Source organism: Myotis lucifugus, unplaced genomic scaffold, assembly GCF_000147115.1.
Source record: "Myotis lucifugus unplaced genomic scaffold, Myoluc2.0 scaffold_69, whole genome shotgun sequence".
NCBI classification, from domain to species: domain Eukaryota; kingdom Metazoa; phylum Chordata; class Mammalia; order Chiroptera; family Vespertilionidae; genus Myotis; species Myotis lucifugus.
In genome coordinates, this window is record NW_005871117.1 from 4,850,122 (window position 1) to 4,873,173 (window position 23,052).

Consider the following 23,052-nt stretch of genomic DNA (forward strand, 5'->3'; position numbering starts at 1 on the left):
GCCCAGTAAAACCCATATCAACTTTATTTCAAAGAAGCATCTCTTCCCACCTCTCACTTTACTCCTTTTACTTAGGATTGCTGAAGAACAAGAGAAATTTGAAAACTGACTCACTTGAGCATTGAGGAAGGCAACCGATCCATGTCTGTCTGTCTGTCTGTCTCTCTCTCTTCCTCTCTCTCTCTCTCTCTTTCTCTCTCTCTCTTTCTCCCCACACACACCCCCCCCCCCCCTTGGGTGAGGATTAAAAAAAAAGAAAGGAACAAAACTGGCTCACTTGAATAGTTTTTAAAAATTTGTGACAATAAAAAAAAAATTTGTGACAATATTCAGGTTCCATACTATTGTATCATTGCCTTGTAGAAATGGGTTATCTGGTTCATGGGGTGAAACAAGGTAAAAAAATTAAAAATTTTCCTCTAGTTATGTTGTATATAAAACTTTAATACAATGACTTAATTTGTGGGCCTCTTCTCCTTTTCCATTGTTTTGAAGACAAAATACTGTTTTTGAGCAAAATCATAAGCTGATTGGGTTTACAGTCTGTTTATTCTTTCTGAATCTCAAATAGCAAATAATACTTTTGTCTTGTTTGTTCGGTAAGGAACATAACTGTCTATTCTCAATCTTACCTGAAACTCAGAATAATTTGATGTTTGTATTTAGGAATTTATAACTTTCCTTGCAAAAAAAGAAAACTTTATGCTTTACCTTACAAAGCAGAGCAATTTTACCTGGTTTAAGAATGAGTTCTGATACCTTAACTTATACCCTGGTTACTTTTTGCTAAACAAAACTGAAAGCAGCTGCATTTTCTTGGCTACCATTGGAAGAATCCTGTAAAAAATTTTTTAAGGTGGATAAAATGTTTGTTTAGAGAAGTATTTTTTTAACCTTATGAAAAATCACTTCACCATGTGTGAGAACGTAGCCATCTGCAATCCAGAGAATTCTCACCAAATCGGCAGAACCTTTATCTTGACTTCCCAGCCTCCATATCTGTGAGAATAAATGTCTGTTGTTTCAGCCACCAAGTGTCTGGTATTTTGATGACAGCCTGAGCAGATTAAGATATTGCAGCAGCTGTGTTTTCCTCACTGAACCAATTTTTTACTTTTTGCCTATTGTTCCTGATTATATGGCACTGAATCTGATTGTCTCAGAATCCCGGAGTTTCCACAAGACACCAAACACTCATTAAATAAACTTTCTTCTTAAATGAAAAAAAAATGGGGTCACAGGTTTTTAATCACTGGGGTTTTATCCTGAGCTATGTGAGGATTTAGCTGAGTTCCTCTTTTTATGTCTCTTGCTGCCTTTTGTGACTGAAGGCCAAATCTAAGCCCTTTAAGCATGTTGGGGTTGATGTGCATAGGCAATGAAGATCAGCCTTAATAGTTCCTAAGAATTTTTGACATGACAGGATGAAAACAGTAATTGTAGTTTTTCAAATTCAGCAACGCTTTTGAAATAGGACAAAGTTACCCTGCCAAAAATCTGCAATGCAGGCAAAAAATTTTGAACATGCTCTTTTCAAGAAGCTGGAAAGATTTGAAATCAGCAAGTAAAACAAGCCTCTCCGACCCTCTTCTCCCCCACGGTTCCCTCTGCCACACACACTTGTTTAGAAAGTATACAATGCAAAATTAATTTATTTGAGAGGGAGGACGAGGATCAGAATTGGTTGTTTGGATTGGTTAGAAGTGCTTTGTTCTCATAAAAGGAAGAAATATCTCTTTAAAAAAAAGCTTATATTACAGGTCTAGTAAATAAAATGTATCATCTAACCTTTTTTTTCTTTATTTTTGCTCTTTGATGTTAGCCTTTATACTTCAGTAAACAATGACATTTCTAAGCTGTAGAGATCTCAAATTAAAATATAAAAAATAAAAACATTGAAAATGAATACATCAGTGTATCATTTGCTGTAGTTTAATTTGATGGCTTTTAAAATTAAAGTATTAAATATATATGGTTATATTGGAATTTAATTAAAACTGTGGTACTGTATAGGTATTTTAAAGAAATGGATGGTTGAATATTTTTTTAAATTTGGTGGTAGTTTGAGTTTAAGGATGCTACTTGATGAGAAACAACTTTGATTTTAATTGTTAGGCTAAAGATTCGTGTAGCTATTTAGAATTATTCACAGTGAATTATTTACAGTGTCCAGGAAACACTGAAGCTCTGAATGTGTCCCTTGTGACTTTTCTTTGTGAGATATAGAGCGCAAACAGTGCAATGGCTCTGAGTATATAGTCCAACAAATAGGCAGCATTCTGTAGCTCCAGCGTCACTCTACTTGTTCCTAAGTGTTCCCAGTAGGCCTGAGGTTAAACCAAATAAGTTAAAAAGGGAGAAGAATGAGGAGAGAAGAGGAAAAATACCCATGGGCAAATGTTAGTTTCTAATTATTGCCTCAGATGTCACTGAATTGAAAAATGTGCTCACTGGTATTCCAGGTGGAATAGTTTGGTCACCAAGACCAAGAGCATTTATCAGGCAAACCATTGGATTTCTCTCCTGTTCTTTAATCTCCCTCTTGATAAATCCTAGGGATAGGTTGAAAGAGTTTCAATTTCTACTCATAAGGCAGGCTGTAGATCCTGTTTCATTTTTTTTTGTTTTTGTTCTTGGTATCTCTTCTCATTCCAAGGATTTGAGATCCTTTATAGTGAGGACATATATACAAAAGAAATGTTAAAGTCAGAGAGCTCAGAAACCATAGAGGTGAAATGGGGAGAAAATTCTACCTGAAAACCAAGGTAAGATAACTGTACTTGAGCATTAAAATTTAATGCTGTTTTTGAGCACCAGTATACTTGAACTAAATTCCAGAAAGAAACACAGCAGTTATTATAGTTCTTTTTTTTTTTTTAATCCTCACACGAGGATATTTTTCCATTGATTTTTATAGAGAGTGGAAGAGAGGAGGAAAGACAGAGAGGAATATTGATGTGAGAGAAACACAGCTAGCAATTGCCTCCTGCACATGCCCTGACCAGGGCCCAGGCCTGAGAGAAGCCTGTAACCAACTGCACATGCCCTTGACTGCAATCTAATCCAGGAACCTTCAGTCTGCAGGCCAATGCTCTATCCACTGAGCCAAACCTGCTAGGGCTATAGTTCTTATCTGATAAAAAGGAGCATAGCAACTTTTTAGGAGAGAATTTTTTTTCTGGTTCTAAAGTCAAGAGAAAAACTAGTTGCATAAATCTTAACATAAATAACCCAGAATGATGATAAGCATTATTTTTAACAGTTTTCTAGAAGATAAAAGAACATTGTTTTATCTTCTTTTTGTTGTTTTATCATTGCTTTTTCTTGTATTGACCTTTAGAAGTTGAGGACATAATCTTATATAAAAGGCTAATATGAAAAGTGTCCCCTTGGGAGTTCGACCCGGAGTTCAATCGCTTGCTATGACATGTGCTGACCACCTGGGGGTGGCATGGAATGAAGGAAGGCCCCGGCTGGCAGCCTGCAGCCAGGCAAGGAAGGCCCTGGCCAGCGGCCGGCAGCTGGAAGGAAGGCCCCTAATTGGTGGCCAGGCCTAGGTACCCTACCCATGCATGAATTTCATGCACCAGGCCTCTAGTCTATACTAATAATAGAGGAATATGCAAATTGTCCGGGACGCTGTCACAGTAACATTTGGATGCTGACCAGGCTGGCTGGGGGGCAGTGAAGGGCAGCCAGTCTAGCAGGAGGGGGAAGTTGGGGGCAACCAGCACAGCGGGGGGCAGTTGGGGGTGACCAGGCCAGGAGAGGGGGATAGTTGGGGGCGGCCAGGCCAGCAGGGGGGCAGTTGGGGGCGACCAGGCCAGCAGAGGGGACAGTAAGGAGTGACCAGGCCGGCAGGGGTTGGCAGTTAGGGGCGACCAGGCTGGCGGAGGGGAGCAGTAAGCGGTGACCAGGCCAGCGGGGGGGACAGTTAGGGGTGACCAGGCCGGCAGGAGGGGCAGTTAGGGGTGATCAGGCCGACAGGCAAAGGTGGTTAGGGGTGATCAGGCTGGTGGGGGGGCACTTAGGGGTGATCAGGCAGGCAGGCAGGTGAGCAGTTAGGAGCTAGCAGTCCCGGATTGTGAGTTGGACATCCCCTGAGGGGTCCCAGATTGGAGAGGGTGCAGGCTGGGCTGAGGGGACCCCTCACCCATGCGTGAATTTCATGCATCAGGCCTCTAGTATTAAATATTAATAACCTAGTGAGGACATTTTAGTGGGAAACTAAACTAAAGATATGGTGCTTTCTGGTGATCTGACTGTGCAGGGTTAAAGCTGAAAAATGTAGAGGAATGTATGGTTAGTATTAAACTGTTTTAAGAAAAAGAAGTTTTGTTGACTGCAGTTTGATAGGATTAAATGGCAGTCTTTCATTTGAATTCTTTGACTATTACTTGGAATGGAGATACACTGGATTATTGATTGAAACTACAAGCCTCAGATAATAGTTCAGAGATTGGCTTGTGTTTCTGGAATATCCCACTTATTAGAGGTACTTATAGGATACTTATGATCAAGGCTGTCATTTTTCTCTTTCAAATATCTGTCTAGAATAGTTCAATTATTTAGTTTCTTATTGAGATAAATTCTGGTCTTATGTAATAATATGGCCTTGAAGTTTTAAATGAATCTTTACCATTGGGATTCCTAGACTACAAATAGTGTTTTATGGCTTTAATTCAATATCATCAAGAGAACTTTTTTGTTTTGCCTTTTGGAATTGTCTTTTGGTGCATCCTAGCAGCCTTTTGTCTTTGAGTCAGTACCACATTTTATTCAATAATAATATCACATGTGTCCACATTCTTCTCAAAATTGTCTAGAACAGCTTCTCCTTTTATAGTAGAACATCCAGTCAGTGTTTATCAGAGATTTATGGAGTACCTATTTTATGTAAGGCACTGTGCCAGGTGCTGGAGATATAGGAGTGGACAAGATGGATGGAGTCCCTGGCCTCCTGGGCTTGGAGAAGGCTGCGTGTGGTGAGCTGATTTTTAGTTGGGTTTTAGTCTGGCACAGGAAGGCCTTCTCTTGTTGAAGTATAAGTCTACTTAAGGGTCTGGGAAAAGCCGAAACCGGTTTGGCTCAGTGGATAGAGCGTCGGCCTGCGGACTGAAAGGTTCCGGGTTCGATTCCGGTCAAGGGCATGTACCTGGGTTGCGGGCACATCCCCAGTAGGAGATGTGCAGGAGGCAGCTGGTCGATGTTTCTCTCTCATCGATGTTTCTGACTCTCTATCTCTCTCCCTTCCTCTCTGTAAAAAATCAATAAAATATATTTTTAAAAAAAAGGGTCTGGGAAAAAAGCAGGGTGGTGGGCTTCACTTAGCATGAAAGTAATACATGTTAGTTTAATGAGTTAAGACAAATGTAACCACGCCCAAATCAAGATGTAGAACATTGCCATCACCTCATGAAGTTCCTTTGTGCTTCATCCTTTTCCAGTAAATTCACTTATTTAAGGAGTAACTACTGTTCTGATTTCTATTACCATAGGTTAATCTGGCTTGTCCTTTAATGTCATATATATTGAATCATCCTATCTAACAAAAGGGTAATATGCAAATTAACCATCACTCTGTCACAAAGATGGCGGCACCCATAGCCACAAGATGGCAGCACCCAGTCCCCTCAGCCCCACCAGAGTACCCCAGTCCTTGGGGGGCGACCGCTGAGAGCGGGAAGCGTGAGCAGCTTGGTGGAATGCTTGCTTTGTCACCGTGGCGATGAGGCAAGCATTCCACTCCGGCTGCGGAGGGCCTCTGGGCCACGGAGAGCCTCTGGGCAGCGGGCCCGGAGTGGCCAGGCTCCGCAGAGAGCAGAGAACCATGGGGAGTGGGCCTAAGCCGTCAGGGCTCCCACATTGGAGAGGGCTCTCTTGAGGGCTCCCGGATTGGAGAGGGTGCAGGTCGGGCTGAGGGACCCACTCCTGTGCTGGAATTTCATGCACCTGGCCTCTAGTTTGGTATATAAACTTTTTGTGTTTGACTTCTTATGCATATTTTTTAAAATGTTAACTTTTTAATAGAGAGTACATTTACATGGTTCAAAAATTTAAAGGTACAAAGGATAAGCATTGAAGAGTTTTCTGCCCACTTCTTCCCATTGTTATCCCATCAAGCACCCTGCTATACTCTCTAAAGGCAACAGATGTTAGCAATGTCTTTGTTTATTTACAGAGATTTTACGTATGTACAAGAAATATATATGTGTGTATATATATACTAGAGGCTTGGTGCACGAAATTTGTGCAGGAGGGGGCATCCCTCAGCCCGACCTGCACCCTCTCCAGTCCAGGACCCCTTGGGGGATGTCCGACTTCCGGTTTAGCTGTCTGGTCTAATTAGCATATTACGCTTTTATTAGTACAGAGTTTCTTATCCCCATCTTTTTCATAAATAGTAGTATATACATTGATGTGTACTTTTTAAAAAATATATATTTTTATTGATTTCAGAGAGGAAGGGAGAGGGGAGAGAGAGAGATAGAAGCATCAATGATGAGATAGAATCATTGATTGTCTGCCTCCTGCACACCCCCTACTGGGGATCGAGCCTATAACCCAGGCATGTGCCCTTGACTGGAATCAAACCTGGGACCCTTCAGTCTGCAGGCCGATGCTCTATCCACTGAACCAAACCAGCTAGGGCCTTTTTTAAAACTTAAAATATAATCATTATGTATCAGTACCTGAAAAGCTTCCTTAGCTTGGAATGGCTTATTTATTGCTCATAGTATTTTGATTTATGTAATCAGTCCTATGTTATTGGACATTTAGCCTGTTGCCAGTCTTTTGCTACTCCAAACAATGCATCAGTCAAAACCCTATTGCATCATATCAGGAGGCACATATTGTTTGGTCTTTTCTTTTTTGTGTGTATGATAAGCTTGATCAGTCAATTTGAGAGTGATCAGCCTGATCCATTGTTTAGAGGGGTCTCTTTATATTTTCTCCAGCCTTTTGTCTAAGTTTTAGCATCCATTGGTGAGCTTGCATAGATCCATTGTTTTATCTGGACTTGCAAAATGGTGATACTCTAATACCGTCATTACTTCTGCATTTATCAGTTGGAATTCTGTAAAGGACTGTTCTTTATCAGCTATCATTGCATATGTAGCTGAATTCATAATTATTTCATTAGGGTTAGTTCCTATAAATTGAGTTGACTGGGCAAAGGGTTTCTTTTATTGAAGATTTTTTAATAAATATTGTCAAATTGCACTTAAAGATGTGCTGTTAGCTTTTACACCTCCATCATTGTTATATGAGTGAAATACTGTGCAACTTATAGAAACAATGATGTAAAACCTCAGAGATGGTCAACACATCAGTTGTCTTTGTCAATCAGAACTATCATTGCTTGCCTTTTTCTTAGAGTGCTTTTTAGTGTGACTTTGGAAATACTAGTGTTTCTAGTCTGTGTGCATTAAATATGTATTAATTTTGAAATTAGAAGGATGGTTAAATAATGTTAGTAAAAAAAACCAACAACTTAATTTTTGTAGTTTGACTATGTATATTAACCATGTTTTAAAATATATAAGTAAATAATTATAAAAATCTAATGGTTTTTCCTTTGCAGCGACATTTCTGGGGGCAAACCCCTAGAAGTAGAGATGGAAGGGATAGAATACATGAACGATGATCCTGGCATGGTGGATGTTCTTTATGCCAAAGTTCATATGAAAGATGGCTCCAACAGGTATGTTTCTGGAACACTTCTTTGTTTTAGTCAAGAGCTGCCTAAAAGCATCCCTGGAAGTTCAACTACTTTTGATTCCTTTTCTTTAAGATCTTATTATTGCAAAGAGTGTGTTAATTCTTCTTTTTTTAACAGAGAGCTGGTAAGTTGAAAGAGGAATTTGTTGTAGGAAAAAGTATTTTAGTCTGATAATTATGAAATTACTTGGATGGTAGATATTGACAGTAGCAATCTAGTTTTTATGGAAATCAGTGCTTCCTTCATGCATTCCAGGATAATAAGAGGCAGGGAGGGTGGCATTTTAGGTTGTTAGTTACAGAAGTGAAATAATGCAGATGTAGTGAATACCCAGGCAAAATGGGGATAATAACTATATAAATTTCATAAGATTATTAGGATTGAATTAATCTATATAAAATGCTTTAAGATAGTGGTTGGCATATATACTCACTCATCAAAACATCCATCAACAAATGTTTAACCTTGGCTGTTGTGGCTCAGTTTGTTGGAGTGTAGTCCGGTACACTGAAAGGTGGTGGGTTCAATCCCTAGTCAAGGCATGATTGGGAAGGCAACTGATAAATATTTCTCTCTCATATCGATGTTTCTTTTTCTTTTTCCTTCTCTCTAAAATAAATAAGCATGTCCTTGGGTGAGGATTAAAAAAAAGTTTATGCCCTAGCGGGTTTGGCTCAGTGGATAGAGCATGGCCTGTGGACTGAAGGGTCCCGGGTTCAATTCTGGTCAGTGGCACATGTTCAGGTTGTAGACTTGATCTCCAGTAGGGGATGTGTAGGAGGCAGCCAATCAATGATTCTCTCTCATCATTGATGTTTCTATCTCTCCCTCTCCCTGCCTCTCTGAAATCTATAAAAAAATATTTTTAAAAAAGTACTATTTTTTATTTCTGTTTACTACCACACCTGCAATCCAAGCTATTTCTGAGGCTATACTAGGCATCCAAAGCCATTGCAGGTCTTTGGTGAGCAGAGGAACCCAACTTGAATTAGTTTTTTGTGTGTGATCTTTTCATTAAGGTAACTTAGAACAGAGCTCACACTGAACCTGAAACCGTCTAGAGCAGTGATGGCGAACCTTTTGAGCTCGGTGTGTCAGCATTTTGAAAAACCCTAACTTAACTCTGGTGCCGTGTCACATATAGAAATTTTTTGATATTTGCAAACATAGTAAAACAAAGATGTATATTTTTGATATTTATTTTATATATTTAAATGCCATTTAACAAAGAAAAATCAACCAAAAAAATGAGTTCGAGTGTCACCTCTGACACCTGTGTCATAGGTTCGCCATCACTGGTCTAGAGATGTGGCTTCTTTCATTCTGCATAATGTCTTCAAGATTAATTCATGTTGTAGCAAGTATCAATACTTCATTTCCTTTTTTTAATATATAGTTTTTAAAAAACTTATTTCAGAGAGGAAGGGAGAAGGAGAGACAGATAGTAAGCATCAATGATGAGAGAGAATCATTGATCTGTTGCCTCCTGCATGCTCCCCCTTGGGAATTGAGCTTGCAACCCAGGCACGTGCCCACACAGGGAATCGAACCTTGACCTTCTGGTTCATAGGTTGATGTTCAACCTCTGAGCTAAGCTGACCAGGCAATAGTTCATTTCTTTTTATGGCTGAGTAATATTTCATTGTGTGGAAATACTTTTGTTCATTACTTGATAGACATTTGGGTTGTTTCTACCTTTTGGCTATTTAAATAGAACTGTTTTCAATTCTTTTGGGCTGACTCACTTTTTAAATGATTAAAGTCATGGTTTTAATTCCCTTGATTAACCTTGTAATTTTATAGGGGATCATAGTCACTCAGTCTGACTGCTGTTAATTTGTTTTGTTATCCTCTGTTATGGGATTTACTTAATTTTTGTCAGTACTAGTATAAACTTTATTGTTGTAAGACTAATATCTGTGATAGTCTCATAGACATGCAGTTAACAGGAAGCTATATGAAAAATATACATGGAATTACAGTGTTTCATTAAATAAACTAGTGAATATTTCCTAATGTAGGCCTTCAAGTCTGTTTTTTATTTTTATTTTTCCCCTCTTCTTCCCTCCCTCTCCCACCCATTCCCCTTCCCCACCCTCTCCCTTCCCAGCCCCCTCCTTTCCCTGCCTCCTCCCCATCTTTCCTCCCTCTCCTCTCCTCTCCCCTGCTCAACCACTCTGCTTCACCCTTTATTTGGCCCCCACTTTGCAGGCCACCCTACTCTCCTGTACCGAACCCTGGTTCTTATCTCTGTCCCCTAGGCCAGTATAGAAACTGGAACAGAATGTTCCCGTGTCTCTGGGCCTCCTCTCTGCCTAGCTTGGTTAAGGACCTAAGTTGAGACTCCCCTGTAAGGATTCTGGCTTGTCTCTGAAAACAGAGCCCTGGACGGTCCTCACTTGTCCTTTCCCTGAACACTTCTGAGGCGGCAGCTCAGAGGGGCGGCTCAGAGGGGCGGCTTTTCCCGGCTGCTCTTCAGGTCTGTTTAGCATACATGTCATAGACTCTATAGTTTAACCCTATTCTTGTTGGCCCCCAGAGAAAAAAAGAGTGGTCACTGAAAAAGGATGATAAAATCATTGCCTTGAGTGTTCCCAATGGATGTTTACCTTTTGCTTTTAATAGTTAGACCCTTAGTTCTATGGAAGGTCTTCAAGTGTAGAGAATTAATAGGTTCTTGAGATTTGTTAACCTAAAAATCAAAGTGAGGTTCAATAAGCATTTTTTTGAGATCCAAAAGAAGAGCTATTTGGGAAGCACTGATTCAGGCAGAAACCCGAATAGTGTTCCAGATAAGGAAGGCAAGGGAAAGGATAACAATTACAGCAATTACGTCAGTAGAAGGAAGACATTCTGTAGGTGCAGATAAGCTAACATAGTGATATTAATTCTAAAGAATGTTTAATTTTCAGTCCAGTAGTTATAATATATGCTTTCTTGTTATCTTTGCAAATAGTTGTTGAGGGTGTAATGTTGCTTTAGGCTCACTCCAAAGGTTATTTTGCAGTTTTAACATTCCAGAGGTTTGAGGAGTAAGATGTGCAAGGCAATTCCTCTGGATGGTGGTAGCTCTGACTCCGTTTTAAAGTGGCTCCATTTATATTATACTAGAGGCCTGGTGCACAGAAATTTGTGCACTTAGGGCAGGGGGTTGTCCCTTAACCTAGCCTGCGCCCTCTCACAGTCCAGGACCCCTCAGGGGATGTCCACCTGCTGGCTTAGGCCCACTCCCCGGGGAATAGGGCCTAAATTTGCAGTCAGACATCCCTCTGGCAGCCTGGGAGCCCTCGGGGAATGTTTGACTGCAGCTTAGGCCCACTCCCCACCAGTCGGACATCCTTAGCGTTGCTGAGGCGGCAGAAGAGGCTCCCACCACTGCCACTGTGCTTGTAGCTGTCAGTCCAGCTTGTGGCTGAGCGGAGCTCCCAACATGGGAGCGCACTGACCACCAGGAGGCAGCTCCTACATTGAGCGTCTGCCCCATGGTGGTCAGTGCGTGTCATAGCGACTGGTTGTTCCCAGTCATTCTGCTGTTAGGGTCAATTTGCATATTACCCTTTTATTATATAGGACTTTTTTTTACAGATTGGAAGGAAAATAAGTGCTATAAAAGTTAAATGTCTTTTGAAGACAGTGCTCAGACATAATTTGTACCCACATTAATGGAAGGCTAAGGGCTCAGAAGGTTGAAAACACCCTTTATTTTTTCTACAGATCCAGCCCTTACAAATTTTGCACACTTCCTGTTGTCAAGGCCTTGTAAGTTAAAAGGTCTCGTGAAATGTTTGTTCAGTGAATTGTTATCAATGAACATTTTGGAGTAATTCCCATCTCTCTTTCCCATTTTCTCTTTTCTATTGCTCATCCCTCCTTCATAAGAGTCACGTTTATGTTACTTAAAAAAGATTTATAGCCCTAACCGGTTTGACTCAGTGGATAGAGCGTCGGCCTGCAGACTCAAGGGTCCCAGGTTCGATTCCGGTCAAGGGCATGTACCTTGGTTGCGGGCACATCCCCAGTAGGGGGCGTGCAAGAGGCAGCTGATCAATGTTTCTCTCTCATCGATGTTTCTAACTCTCTATCCCGCTCCCCTCCTCTCTATAAAAAATCAATAAAATATATTTAAAAAAAAGATTTATAAATTCCCCTCCCCAGATCTATAGTGTCTGAGGGACTTGTACACCTCTTATTTAATTCAGTATTAAAACTATTCAAATGCCTTCTTTGTGCAAAGTATTTTGCAAGGCCATATAAATTGATACAGAATTGAGTAAGACATGACCCCGCTTTTAAGAAATGTTTCAGTCTTTTGCATTTCTTTATGTGAAGAGACACAGCAAAATATAAGAGGCATGAGGGAGAGACCATGTTGTAATAAAAATACAAACACTCAACTTTCTTTGAGTGCTTTCATATATTTTAAGTAAAAGATTCCCTTAAAATGATTTACTGTGAAGTGCCTGATCAGATTTTTCCTTTAGAAACAGCTGGGACAGTGTAGCTACACTTATTGATGCATCCTTGGGTTTGGTAAAGCATGACTGGATAAGGCGTTTGTGTTCAACCTTTTACTCATTACTTAGTAGTCTGCTATTGCTAAGACTTAATTGTTGAACAAAGTGGCTATTCTGTTCTGTTCTGTTACTCTCTCAAGACTCCACTCTTGCCCCTCAGAAGAATGGCTTTCTCACACTTTACTGAGCACATGAAGCTAGTTCATCAAGCTCCTTACTTTTTCCTTCACAACCTACCTATTTTCATCATACCCACCCCACTCAATTTCACCTTCTTTCTGAAGAATGGCACACATTATTTTTGATGAGGCTAATTCCTTTACTTAGTCTCCTTCCTAACAAGAAGGAATGACCCCATCCCTTCTTATCTCCTCAGGGACCTAGCACCATCCGTTATTTTACCCTAAAGGACATTTCTAGCCCCTTTTCCCGTAGGTACTTTTCTAATGCCCTGTATGTGAGGTGCAAGACAGAGTAGGGCTCTGTCTTGAGGAGGAGGCAGATGCAAGTAATTAGGGTACCCTGGGGTAAAGGCTATAATTGAGGTTCTAGGGGTGCATAGGTAGGCAGCAAAACTCTTGTCCGTGGGCAAATTTTGTAAAGGAAGGCTTCAGAAGAGCTTTCTTGGCTGAATAAGGAATTTGTAAGCTGAGGGAGTAACATTTAGGAAAAGGGAATAAATAGCAAGTGCAGCTCTAGAAGCACTGTTACATGCCATGTAAAGGAAGTTGGGTTTTCATTTGATCATTTGTTTATTTAACAAAAAATTATTGAATGCCCGCTTTGTGCCAGGCACTGTGCTAGGCTTTGAATATAGAATGGAATAAAGCCAGACATAGCCATTGTCCCCATGTAGTTTACAGATTAGTGGAGAAAGCAGATGTTAACACATAGCAAATATGTAACTGCAAAGTGTGATAAAGACGAAGCAGGGAGAAATGGTGCTCTACTAAAGAGAGAAAATGTTATGATGGGGTAGGCAGGGTCAAGAAAAGCCTCTCTAAGGAATTGATATTGAATTGGGATCTAAAGGAATTTACAGGACAAGGAGGTGGGAAGGCTCTCCTCACCTTTTGTTTCAGGCAAAAGAAAATGCAGAGCAAAAGCCCTGAGGTAAGAAAAAGCCTAGCAGATTCCAGGTACGGATGAGGCATAGTGAGATGAGATGGCCGTGTGAAGCGATTAAAGGGGCTTGGATTCAGATCGTAGCAATAGATATGAAAAAAAGATTAAATACAAGTAGAAGAAATAAAAAGAAGTTCATATCAGTATAAATCATAATGGAATTTCAGAACACTAAAGTCAAAGGAAAAAGTCCTAAGTCACCTACAAAGGATTGGCACAGTGGACTTCTCAGGATCAACAACAGAAGCCAAAACAACAGAATATTTTCTAGAGAAAATAATGTTCAACCTGGAATTGTGTATTCAGGAAAAAAAATTTTTTAAAACAAAGGTGAAATAAAGACTTTTATAGATGAACAAAAACTCAGAGGTATCTGCAGTAAAGGAACGTCTAAAGGATATATTTCAGGAAAAAGAAAATGAATCAGAAAGTTTGGGGTGCAAGAAGGATAGTATGAGATGCAAAAAGGAATGTTGAGTACATACAATGGAAAACATTGTTTATATAATTGGAGAGTTTTAAAAAAATGATAGAATTAACATTGTTCACCTAACATAAATGTCAGCTAATAGCATGCAAGTCAGGACTAAGGGGAATTCTGGAGCTGAAGTATTTTAGAAACTTTTTATTATTAGGGAAAGGTTTGTTAAGGTATTATTTTAACTTTGTTAAGCTAAATGTGCATAATAAAATTTCAAAAGTAAGTCTGAAAATAGTGGGAGTAAATTCCAAAGAAATAGAAAAAGGAACAAATACAAATTCAACCCAAATAAGGGTAAGTAGTATAGAAAAGAAATGGAATGAGTGGAAATTAAAAAGTAAGGTGGTAGGAAGAAGTCCACACATATAATACTTACATGTTAATGAAATAAACTCACCATTTAAGAAAGGTATTATAAGATTAGATATAAATAAAATCCAGTTAAATGCTCTTTACTAGAGATATATCCACAGCATAAAGTTGTGAATTTCTAAACAGGCCTCCCCAAAATGTGCTGCTTTTCAAGCTGAAGTCAATTGAGACCCTGCAGGCTCATGAGAAACTGTTACCTCTTTCTAAAAGAATTTAGGTTAGGGGCCTTGCCCATAGTAAGAGTTATCATCAGAAGTAACTTCTTATGATCTATCTATATGACAGGGAAAGCTTCTAATTACCGAACATCTGCTCTTATTGTCCTGCAAACGACCTCCCTCTCCTCTGAAGTCCCAAGGTGCCTTACCTCATGCTTAGTTCAGAATGTCATATAATACCTTATTTTCCCTTTCTGTCTTTGAACCTCTCATGTATGTGAGGGGTTTCTGACACTCATGTATCTGGGGTTCCCATACATACTTATGTAATTAAGTTTGATTATTTTCTCTTATTAATAAGTGTCATGTAGATTTAGTTGTAAGACCAGCAGAAAAGAACCTTGAAGGTTAGAGGAAAGTTTTTTTTCCTCCCTAACAGTTGAAATAATAGAAAGGAAAAAGATACTAGGCAAATACCAAAAGAAAGTAACAGAATGAAAAGCATGGTAGACTTAAAGAAAGATATATTATTAGCAATAGAGAGGACTGTTACATAATGATAAAAGGTTCAATTTACCAGGAAGATGTAATAATTCTAAACTTATATGAGCAAACAGAACAGCCTCAAAATAGATTAAGCCAACTTTGTATAATTAATATCTTATTGGGAAGAAACTGAGAAACCCAGCATTATAGGAGGAGATTGCAACTATTGGAAGGTCAAGCAGCTATAAAATCAGTGAAGATACAGAAGATTTTAACAGTTAAAAAGTTTAATGTAATAGTCATCTCTGGAATTATATACTCAGCATTAAAGAATTCATGTTCTTTTCAGGCTCATGAAACAGTTGAAGCAAATTGATTACATAATAGATCATAAAGTAAGACTTAATAAATTTCAATGAGTTGGTATCTTACAAATCACATTTTCTTACCAGAAATAAAACAAAGTTATCTACAATTATCAAGTTATTAGTAAAATGTAGCAGTGATTGGTTATAAAATTAGTATAATAAAATCAATTGCTTTTCTATACACCAGTAACAAACACAAAACACCATTTTAAAAAGATACCATCCATTTACAGTAGCAACAAAGACCATAAGGCACTTAGGAATAAATATAACAAAGTTTGTTCAAGACCTTTTTGCAGAAAATTATAAATAAATTGAGAGACACCCATGTTCATTGATAGACTTAGTTTCATAAAGATGTCAATTTTCCCCAAATGGTTCTATATACTTTTTTTTAAATATATTTTTTATTGATTTTTTTACAGAGAGGAAGGGAGAGAGATAGAGAGTTAGAAACATCGATGAGAGAGAAACATCGATCAGCTGCCTCCTGCACATCTCCTACTGGGGATGTGCCCGCAACCCAGGTACATGCCCTTGACCGGAATCAAACCTGGGACCTTTCAGTCCGCAGGCCGACGCTCTATCCACTGAGCCAAACCGGTTTCAGCAGTTCTATATACTTTTAATGCAATTTATATACTATGTATGTAATTGAAAAGAAGACCCAGGAATAGGATGGGGAAATATTTAAAAACTATCAGAAGCAAAGACCTGAAATAGAATAGTAACAATTAGAATTTATAGATCAATGTAAAAATAGTAAAATCTGCTTCATTTGGCAATTTTCTGAAAGTGGAGTATAGGAGTCAAATGAGTATGATGCATTATGACTAGGCTGGTATATCTCAAAAATGCAAGATAAATTAAGACCAGGACATATAATAATATCCTACTTACAAGTAATGATAAAACTTAAAAATAATATCTAAATACATGCCTAGAAAGCTTTTGATGAAATTCAACTTATTTTTTTCATTAAAATCTTTCAGAAAATAGAAATAGAAAGATATTACCTAATATGATATATATCTATTTTAAAGCAAAAATCAACAATCACCTTGAATGGTAATTTTTACTAAGTTTATTTTCATTATAATCAGAAATAAAACATGGTTGCCTATAATAACCATTAATCTTAAATACATTGTTCTGAAACTTGAGGCTAATTATACTTAAGCTATAAAACAAAGACAATTAAGAAGACAAAAATTGTCATTTGCAGATCATATAACAGTTTACTAAGAGAAGCTCTAAAATTTACAAGAGATCAGTAAGAGGACTAGCAAGTAATTAGACAAAAGATAAATATCCCAAAATAAACAGTTTAGTACTAACAAAGTACTAGGCACTCTAATTTTAGACAAAATGAGGGATATAAATGGGTAAAATGACCCTTACCTAAAGAACCTTAAATCTATTTAAGAACTAAGCTATTAAAAGAAAACACAAATTTTAAAAGTAGAAGAGAATTAAATAGGTGTTTGATAAGTGACATGAGAAGGTCTCTGCTGGTAAGAGTATAAGTTAGTACAAACTTTCCAGGAAGCAAGTTGGCACTTTATTTCAAGAGTTTTACTTAATACTTCTTGGACTTGCTAATTCACCTTATAGAAATTTTTCCAATGGAATTAATCAGATACGTGGATAGATATCTATATGTGGAGATATTGCCTTAGCTGGTTTGGCTTAGTGGAAGAGCGTTGGCCTGTGGACTGAAGGGTCCCGGGTTTGATTCCAGTCAAGGGCACATGCCCAGGTTGCAGGCTCGATCCCCAGTAGGGGGCGTGCAGGAGACAACTGATCAATGATTCTCTCTCATCATTGATGTTTCTATCTCTCTCTCCCTCTCATTTCCTCTCCAAAATCAATTAAAAAATATATATTTGGAGATATTTATTACAGTATTGTATATAACAGTAAATACCAGAAACAATCTAAATATTCATCAAAATCATATTGGGGGAGGAAAAGGAAAATGTTCATTATAAAGTATTTATGTGATAAAAACAGATTACAAAACAATTTTTAAATATACATTAAATTTTTCCCCCCTTAAAAAGTGGGGAGAGAAATAAATCAGTTAATCTGAATATATAAAAATTTTATCAGTGGTTATTTCTGGATATTAATTTTTTCTTTTCACCTTCTGATATATAAAAAACATTTTTGTTGCCCTGGCCAGTGTGGCTCAGTTGGTTAGAGTGTCATCCAGTGCACTGAAGGGTCGTGGGTTCGATTTCAGTCAGGACACATACCCAGGTTATGGGTTCCATCCCCAATTGGGGCATGTGCAGGAGGCAACAATCAATGTTTCTCACATCGATGTTTCTCTCTCTCCCTTTCCCTTCCTCTCTGTCTAGAATCAATGAATTCTAGATTTAAAAAATAAAAGTAGCCCAATCTGGTGTTTTTCAGTGGTTAGAGCATCGACCCATGCATGGAAGGATCCCAGGTTTGATTCCCTGTCCAGAGCACATACCTGGGTTGTGGGTTCGATCCCCTGCCCCAGTCGTGGTAAATGCAGGAGGCAACCAATTGATGTGTGTCTCTCACGTCGATGTCTCTCTCTCTCTCTCAACCCACCCACCCCCACCCCTCTTCTCTTTCACGCTCTCTAAAAATCAATGAAAAAAATGTCCTTGGGCGAGGAATTTTTTAAAAAGTAAACAATTTGCATTAAAAGTAAATTTAACATAAAAAATGTTGTTGCCCTGACTGGTTTGGCTCAGTGGATAGAGCATCGGCCTGCGGACTCAAGGGTCCCAGGTTCGATTCCGGTCAAGGGCATGTACCTTGGTTGCAGGCACATTCCCAGTGGGGAGTGTGCAGGAGGCAGCTGATCGATGTTTCTCTCTCATTGATGTTTCTAACTCTCTATCCCTCTCCCTTCCTCTCTGTAAAAAATCAATAAAATATATTTTAAGAAATGTTATAACAGGCGTGTTATACTTGTTTAGGTATGCTCGGTATACTTGGTCAGGTCAAGATCAGTAGTAATTAGTATGTGTTTGTAAGTGGTAGAATTATGGTTTGACCTAGCTCTGTTTCACTGTAAAGCCTGTACTTATAATGGGGCAGACAAAGGCGATTAAAAATAATTGGAGACAGACTACTTTTTGTTGAAAAGAAGTTTGGTGAAAAGAAGATGAGAGAGGTGTATGTATGTAATTAGAGTTAAATCCCACAGCTGTGCAGCCCAGCATCACTGTACTGCCTTCCAGTTTGTACTATCTTCCTTTCCCAGCCAGACTTCTTTTAGCATTGTTTTCTCTTCTAAAAATAAAGCCTTGCAACACTGGCTGGGTAGCTCAGTTGGTTAGAGCATTGTCCTCATATGCCAAGGTTGTGGGTTTGATCCCCGGTCAGGGCACAAACAAGAATCAACCAATGAATGCATAAATAAGTGGAACAACAAATCCATGTTTCTCTCTCTCTCTCTCAAAAAAAAAAAAAATCAATGAAAAAAAAAAAAGCTTTACAGATGGGTAAAGTGAAAATTAAATGGCTCTCTTTCCCCTACCCTGACTCTCTCAAATTTCTTCCCCAATAGGTTACAAGCAGAGCAGACACTGCTGAGAGTCCTTGTCTATGCATATTATTTTACACAAATGGGATCACATTATGCTTATTGTTCTACAGTTCATTTGTATGAAATATTACCTAGACATTACTTTTATGTCAGTGTGTATAGATCCTATGAAATACTGCTACATAAGTCCTCCTAAGCTATAGCCTATATACCATAGGACTTACTTGCTTAAGAATATCCCATGATTTCACATCTTTTGAAATCATTCATATTCCCCAGTCTAGTATTCAAGACCTTCTGGTATGAAACCACCTTAATAGTTCAACTTGATCTTCTACTATCTTACACTTGCCCCAGGCCCCAGCCAGCTGCACTGATTATTGATGATTGTATGTGTCTTTGTTAGTATTTTTTCTTGTGTCTAAAATTTCTCTCATGTTACTCATCTTTTTGTGTCCAAATGCTATTTTCCTTCTTGCTGTCTTTCCTGCTTCTTTTTCCCAAATAGATTTTTGGGGGCAGAGAATATGTCTTTTCAGCATTGTATATTCAGTGCCTTTTATAATTCATGCTCTGAAGAAGCACTAGTATAATCTAGTAGGAGAACAAGACAGACAAACTTGAAACATTAAAGGACCATTTCTGAGAATCCTAAGTAGAGCACACCTTATAAGCGGGGGCAGCATTTCAGAGGAGGATAGAGTCACTGCTCATGGATACCTGGGCATAGGGATGTTAGGGTGGTTATGAAGGCTTCATGGGAAAGTAGGATTTGAATTGGGACCTGGCAGGAGGGTATGGTTTGCATAGGTGGAGGGAGGGAAGGGTGGCTGTTGTGGCCCAGGGAACAGAAGGCCCAGAGGTGGCAGTTGTCAAGTTGCTGAGTGGAGAAAGCCAGATGAGAAAATGCGCGTATTGAAGAGTGCTGGGTCCTGAGGCTGCGCCAGGAGATGCGGGGCAGGCAGCAGGAGTCACTGGAACCTCCAGCACAGGGAGCACCCTGAGGAACTGGTGTACTGTGAGGTTCTATCCCATGCCAAGCTGTGCTGGAGTCTGAGGCAAAGGAACTCAGTAATACTGACCCCATCTTCATTCACAATTTTGATATTCTGTTCATTGTAGATTTTTTTGCATTAATTTTGATTGTTAAATATATTGCATTAAAACATGATTATTCTTGGTTACCGCGTTTTTAGACACCCTCTTAAATTTTGTGCCTCACTCCCAGTCCTGTCTATTTCTGAAGTTTGGTGGAGGGGACATGGGTATTTATTTTATTATTAATCATGGCTTACTCATGTTATAAATATTCTTGGTTAGCAGACAGTAGTTCATAAAAACAATTAAGATAAAGAAATTAGAATTTTAAGGTTAATTTGGAACTTTGGGACCTGAAAATCAAAAGGGGAAAAGAATCATTTGGGCTCCTAAGTCAATATCTAGGGGAGAATGACTCCCTCTTGCTGCAGCGTATGCAGGGCAAGCAGAAGAGAGTGGTTTTGCTCACATCTAAGTGAGTGAACGACGGCTGGATGGGGGTACCAGAGGCTGTTGTCCACTTGGAGATAGGCCTTCAGCAATTCAGCTGCTGCAGCCAGAACAACTGCTGGAGGCAAGCTTCCACAAATGGGCCACACAGAGTGAACCTGACCCACATCTCACATAAAACAAACCCATCCAGCCATGCTTAAGGAGAAGCAGCTCACTGCTTACCACAGGGCCATGGCCCAGGAAGCAGCGGAAGATTCATGAACTCTATACATGTCTCAAGGCTACTTGAGTCCAATAAAAGAGGTGATGTTTGATACTAGTACATCAAAAAATGTAAAATCTAAAAAATATGAAATCTATTGTTCATTAGCACATTAGTGACTAATAAAGGATTATTTTGAGCCAGGAAAGTCAATGAGTATGCAGCACAAATCTCAAATAAGGCCAGGGAAAGGTTGAAAGGTGCAGGCTCCTCCCCTCGCTCTGTCCCCAGGTGCACTGCTCAATCTTTTTTTTTTTTTTTAATCTATTTTTATTGATTTCAGAGAGGAAGGAAGAGGGAGAGAGAGACAGAAACATCAATGATTAGAGAGAACCACCGACCCGCTGCCTCCTGCTTGCCCCCCACTGGGGACCGAGCCTGCAACCTGGTTATGTGCCTTGACTGGAATCGAACCTGGGACCCTTCAGTCTGCGGCCAATACTCTGTCCACTGAGCCAAACCGGCTAGGGCATGCTCTGTCTTTTGATGTGACCTCCCAGTCAGGGCCAGCGTTCAGTGAGAGCTTATTAGGGCTCCGGGTGGCTGTTTTGGCATGACATGTAAAAGCCATAGGCTACATTTTATCATCAGGTGAGTGGGTGGTCACAGATGATGGCTGATTCTGAGGCCTAGGACCAAGATCCTCTCCACCACATACTTGCTAGGATAATGACCCCTCTTGTTGGAACTACTGGCAAAGTTGTTCTTCAGAGTTGAAGGAGAGATAAAGAGTTTTCCAGACAAAAAAGCTGAAGAAATTCATCATCACTAGACTGGCCTTGCAAGAAGTGTTAAAGGGCATTCTCCAAGCTGTTGAGCAAAATACCTGAACAGAATGAAGACTTCTTATTAAGAAATTGCTTCTGGTGGAGGTACTAGAATGAGTGGCCATCATTAAGGTAGAGCTCATCCACTGCAGAACCAGCTGACGTGAGTCCATAAGGGGAATCAGTCATGCAATTGCGGCTGTGGATATTCTTTTATGTAGTTACTAGAGGCCCGGTACACAAATTTGTGCACAGGTGGGGTGCCTCGGGGTGGCCTGCGGAGATGGGGCCCCAGCTTGCGCCCCCAGCCTCACAGCCCAGCAGCCCTGCCTGGCATCCTACCTTGACCTGGCGCCGCCCGCTTACCTGCTCCACCATCCTGCCATGGTACTGCTCTTGTTGGGGCCCATTGGGGCCAGCGACGCCTCCACTGCCACCCACTGCCAGCGCTGCGTCGCCAACACCCACCATGTTTCGCGCCACCCCCTGGTGGTCAGCACACATCAGAGCGAGTGGTCGAACTCCCAGTTGAACACCTGGTCAAACTCCGGTCTAATGACCACCTGAGGGGACAATTTGCATGTTAGGCTTCTATTATATAGGACTAGGGGCCACTGGTGGGGTCCCTTGGCCTGGCCTGTGGGATCAGGCCAAAACCAGCTCTCCAACATCCCCCAAGGGGTCTTGGATTGCAAGAGGGTGCCAGCCAGGCTGAGGGACCCCACCAGTACATGATTGGGGCCGGGGTGGCGGGGAGTGGAGCGGCACAGATGCGGGAGGTTGGCCAGCAGAGGAGGGACTGTAGGAGGGCGCCAAGGTGTGTCCAGCTGACTCATCAGTCCCGATCAGCTGGACCCCAGCAGCAAGCTAACCTACCGGTCGGAGCGTCTGCCCTCTGGTGGGCAGTGTACGTCATAGCGAGTGGTTGAGTGGCCTTAGTATATCATTAGCATATTACACTTTGATTGGTTGAACAGCCAACCGGACAACCAGACACTTAGTGTGCCGGCCAGCACGGCCATGGGTAAACCTGAGAGGGGGCGGTGAAGGATTAGAAAAGACAGACAAGAGAATAAGCTGGGGCTAGGTGGGACACTGCCCTCTGATTAGAGAGAGAGTGCCATGGCCTGTAAGCCTAGTCTTTACTTTATAGCCAGATTCCACGAGGCAAAGTAAGGGTTTGGTCAAGATGTTTACAATGTTCTTGCAGATTTCAAATCTTACTCAATTACATGCACCTGAACTCTATCAAGCCCACATCACTCAACCTCCTGGGACCACAGGTTTGGACCATAAGGTCAAGCTTACAACTATAGCTTTTGGCTATAATTGTACTGGGACTTGCACGTGGCTTTGCCACGAGAGGATCGTGCCCTCTTATTAGTCCGAGGCTTGAACCTGTCCAAATGCTGTAGCTGCTCTCTACACTTAGCATATTAGGCTTTTATTATATAGGGTCTTTATTGGTTCTGTACTTCCACCTCATTGAAACAATGGTATAGTATCCAGTGCTACTGGGATAATCACATGCATACTCCTTCCCAGTGAGCAAATACCTTAGAGTTGTACCAGACCTCACTTGATCCTGGCAGAAACACATCAGCCACACTAGTTTTTGGTTCTGTGAATGGATGAATCAATAAAGCCCTTTCTTTTAGGCAATTCTGTTGAGCCTGGCTTCTTGAGCTCTATTCTCAAAATAATAAACTTCCATGTTTCTTCAAGACCATGTTTAAACCTCCTGTGAAAACCTCGTCCTCTCCATGTACAGTT

At 40.2% G+C, this 23,052-nt stretch overlaps 1 protein-coding gene across 1 annotated transcript in view; it reads left to right on the plus strand.

Annotated features, from left to right (window-relative positions):
• ASCC1 (activating signal cointegrator 1 complex subunit 1) overlaps window positions 1-23,052 on the plus strand; it is an 83,134-nt gene that overhangs the window by 26,527 nt on the left and 33,555 nt on the right. Inside the window, exon 6 of the mRNA XM_023755138.1 lies at window positions 7,586-7,705. Within this exon, the coding sequence (XP_023610906.1) occupies window positions 7,586-7,705 (120 nt within the window). The remainder of the gene's footprint in view (window positions 1-7,585; window positions 7,706-23,052) is intronic.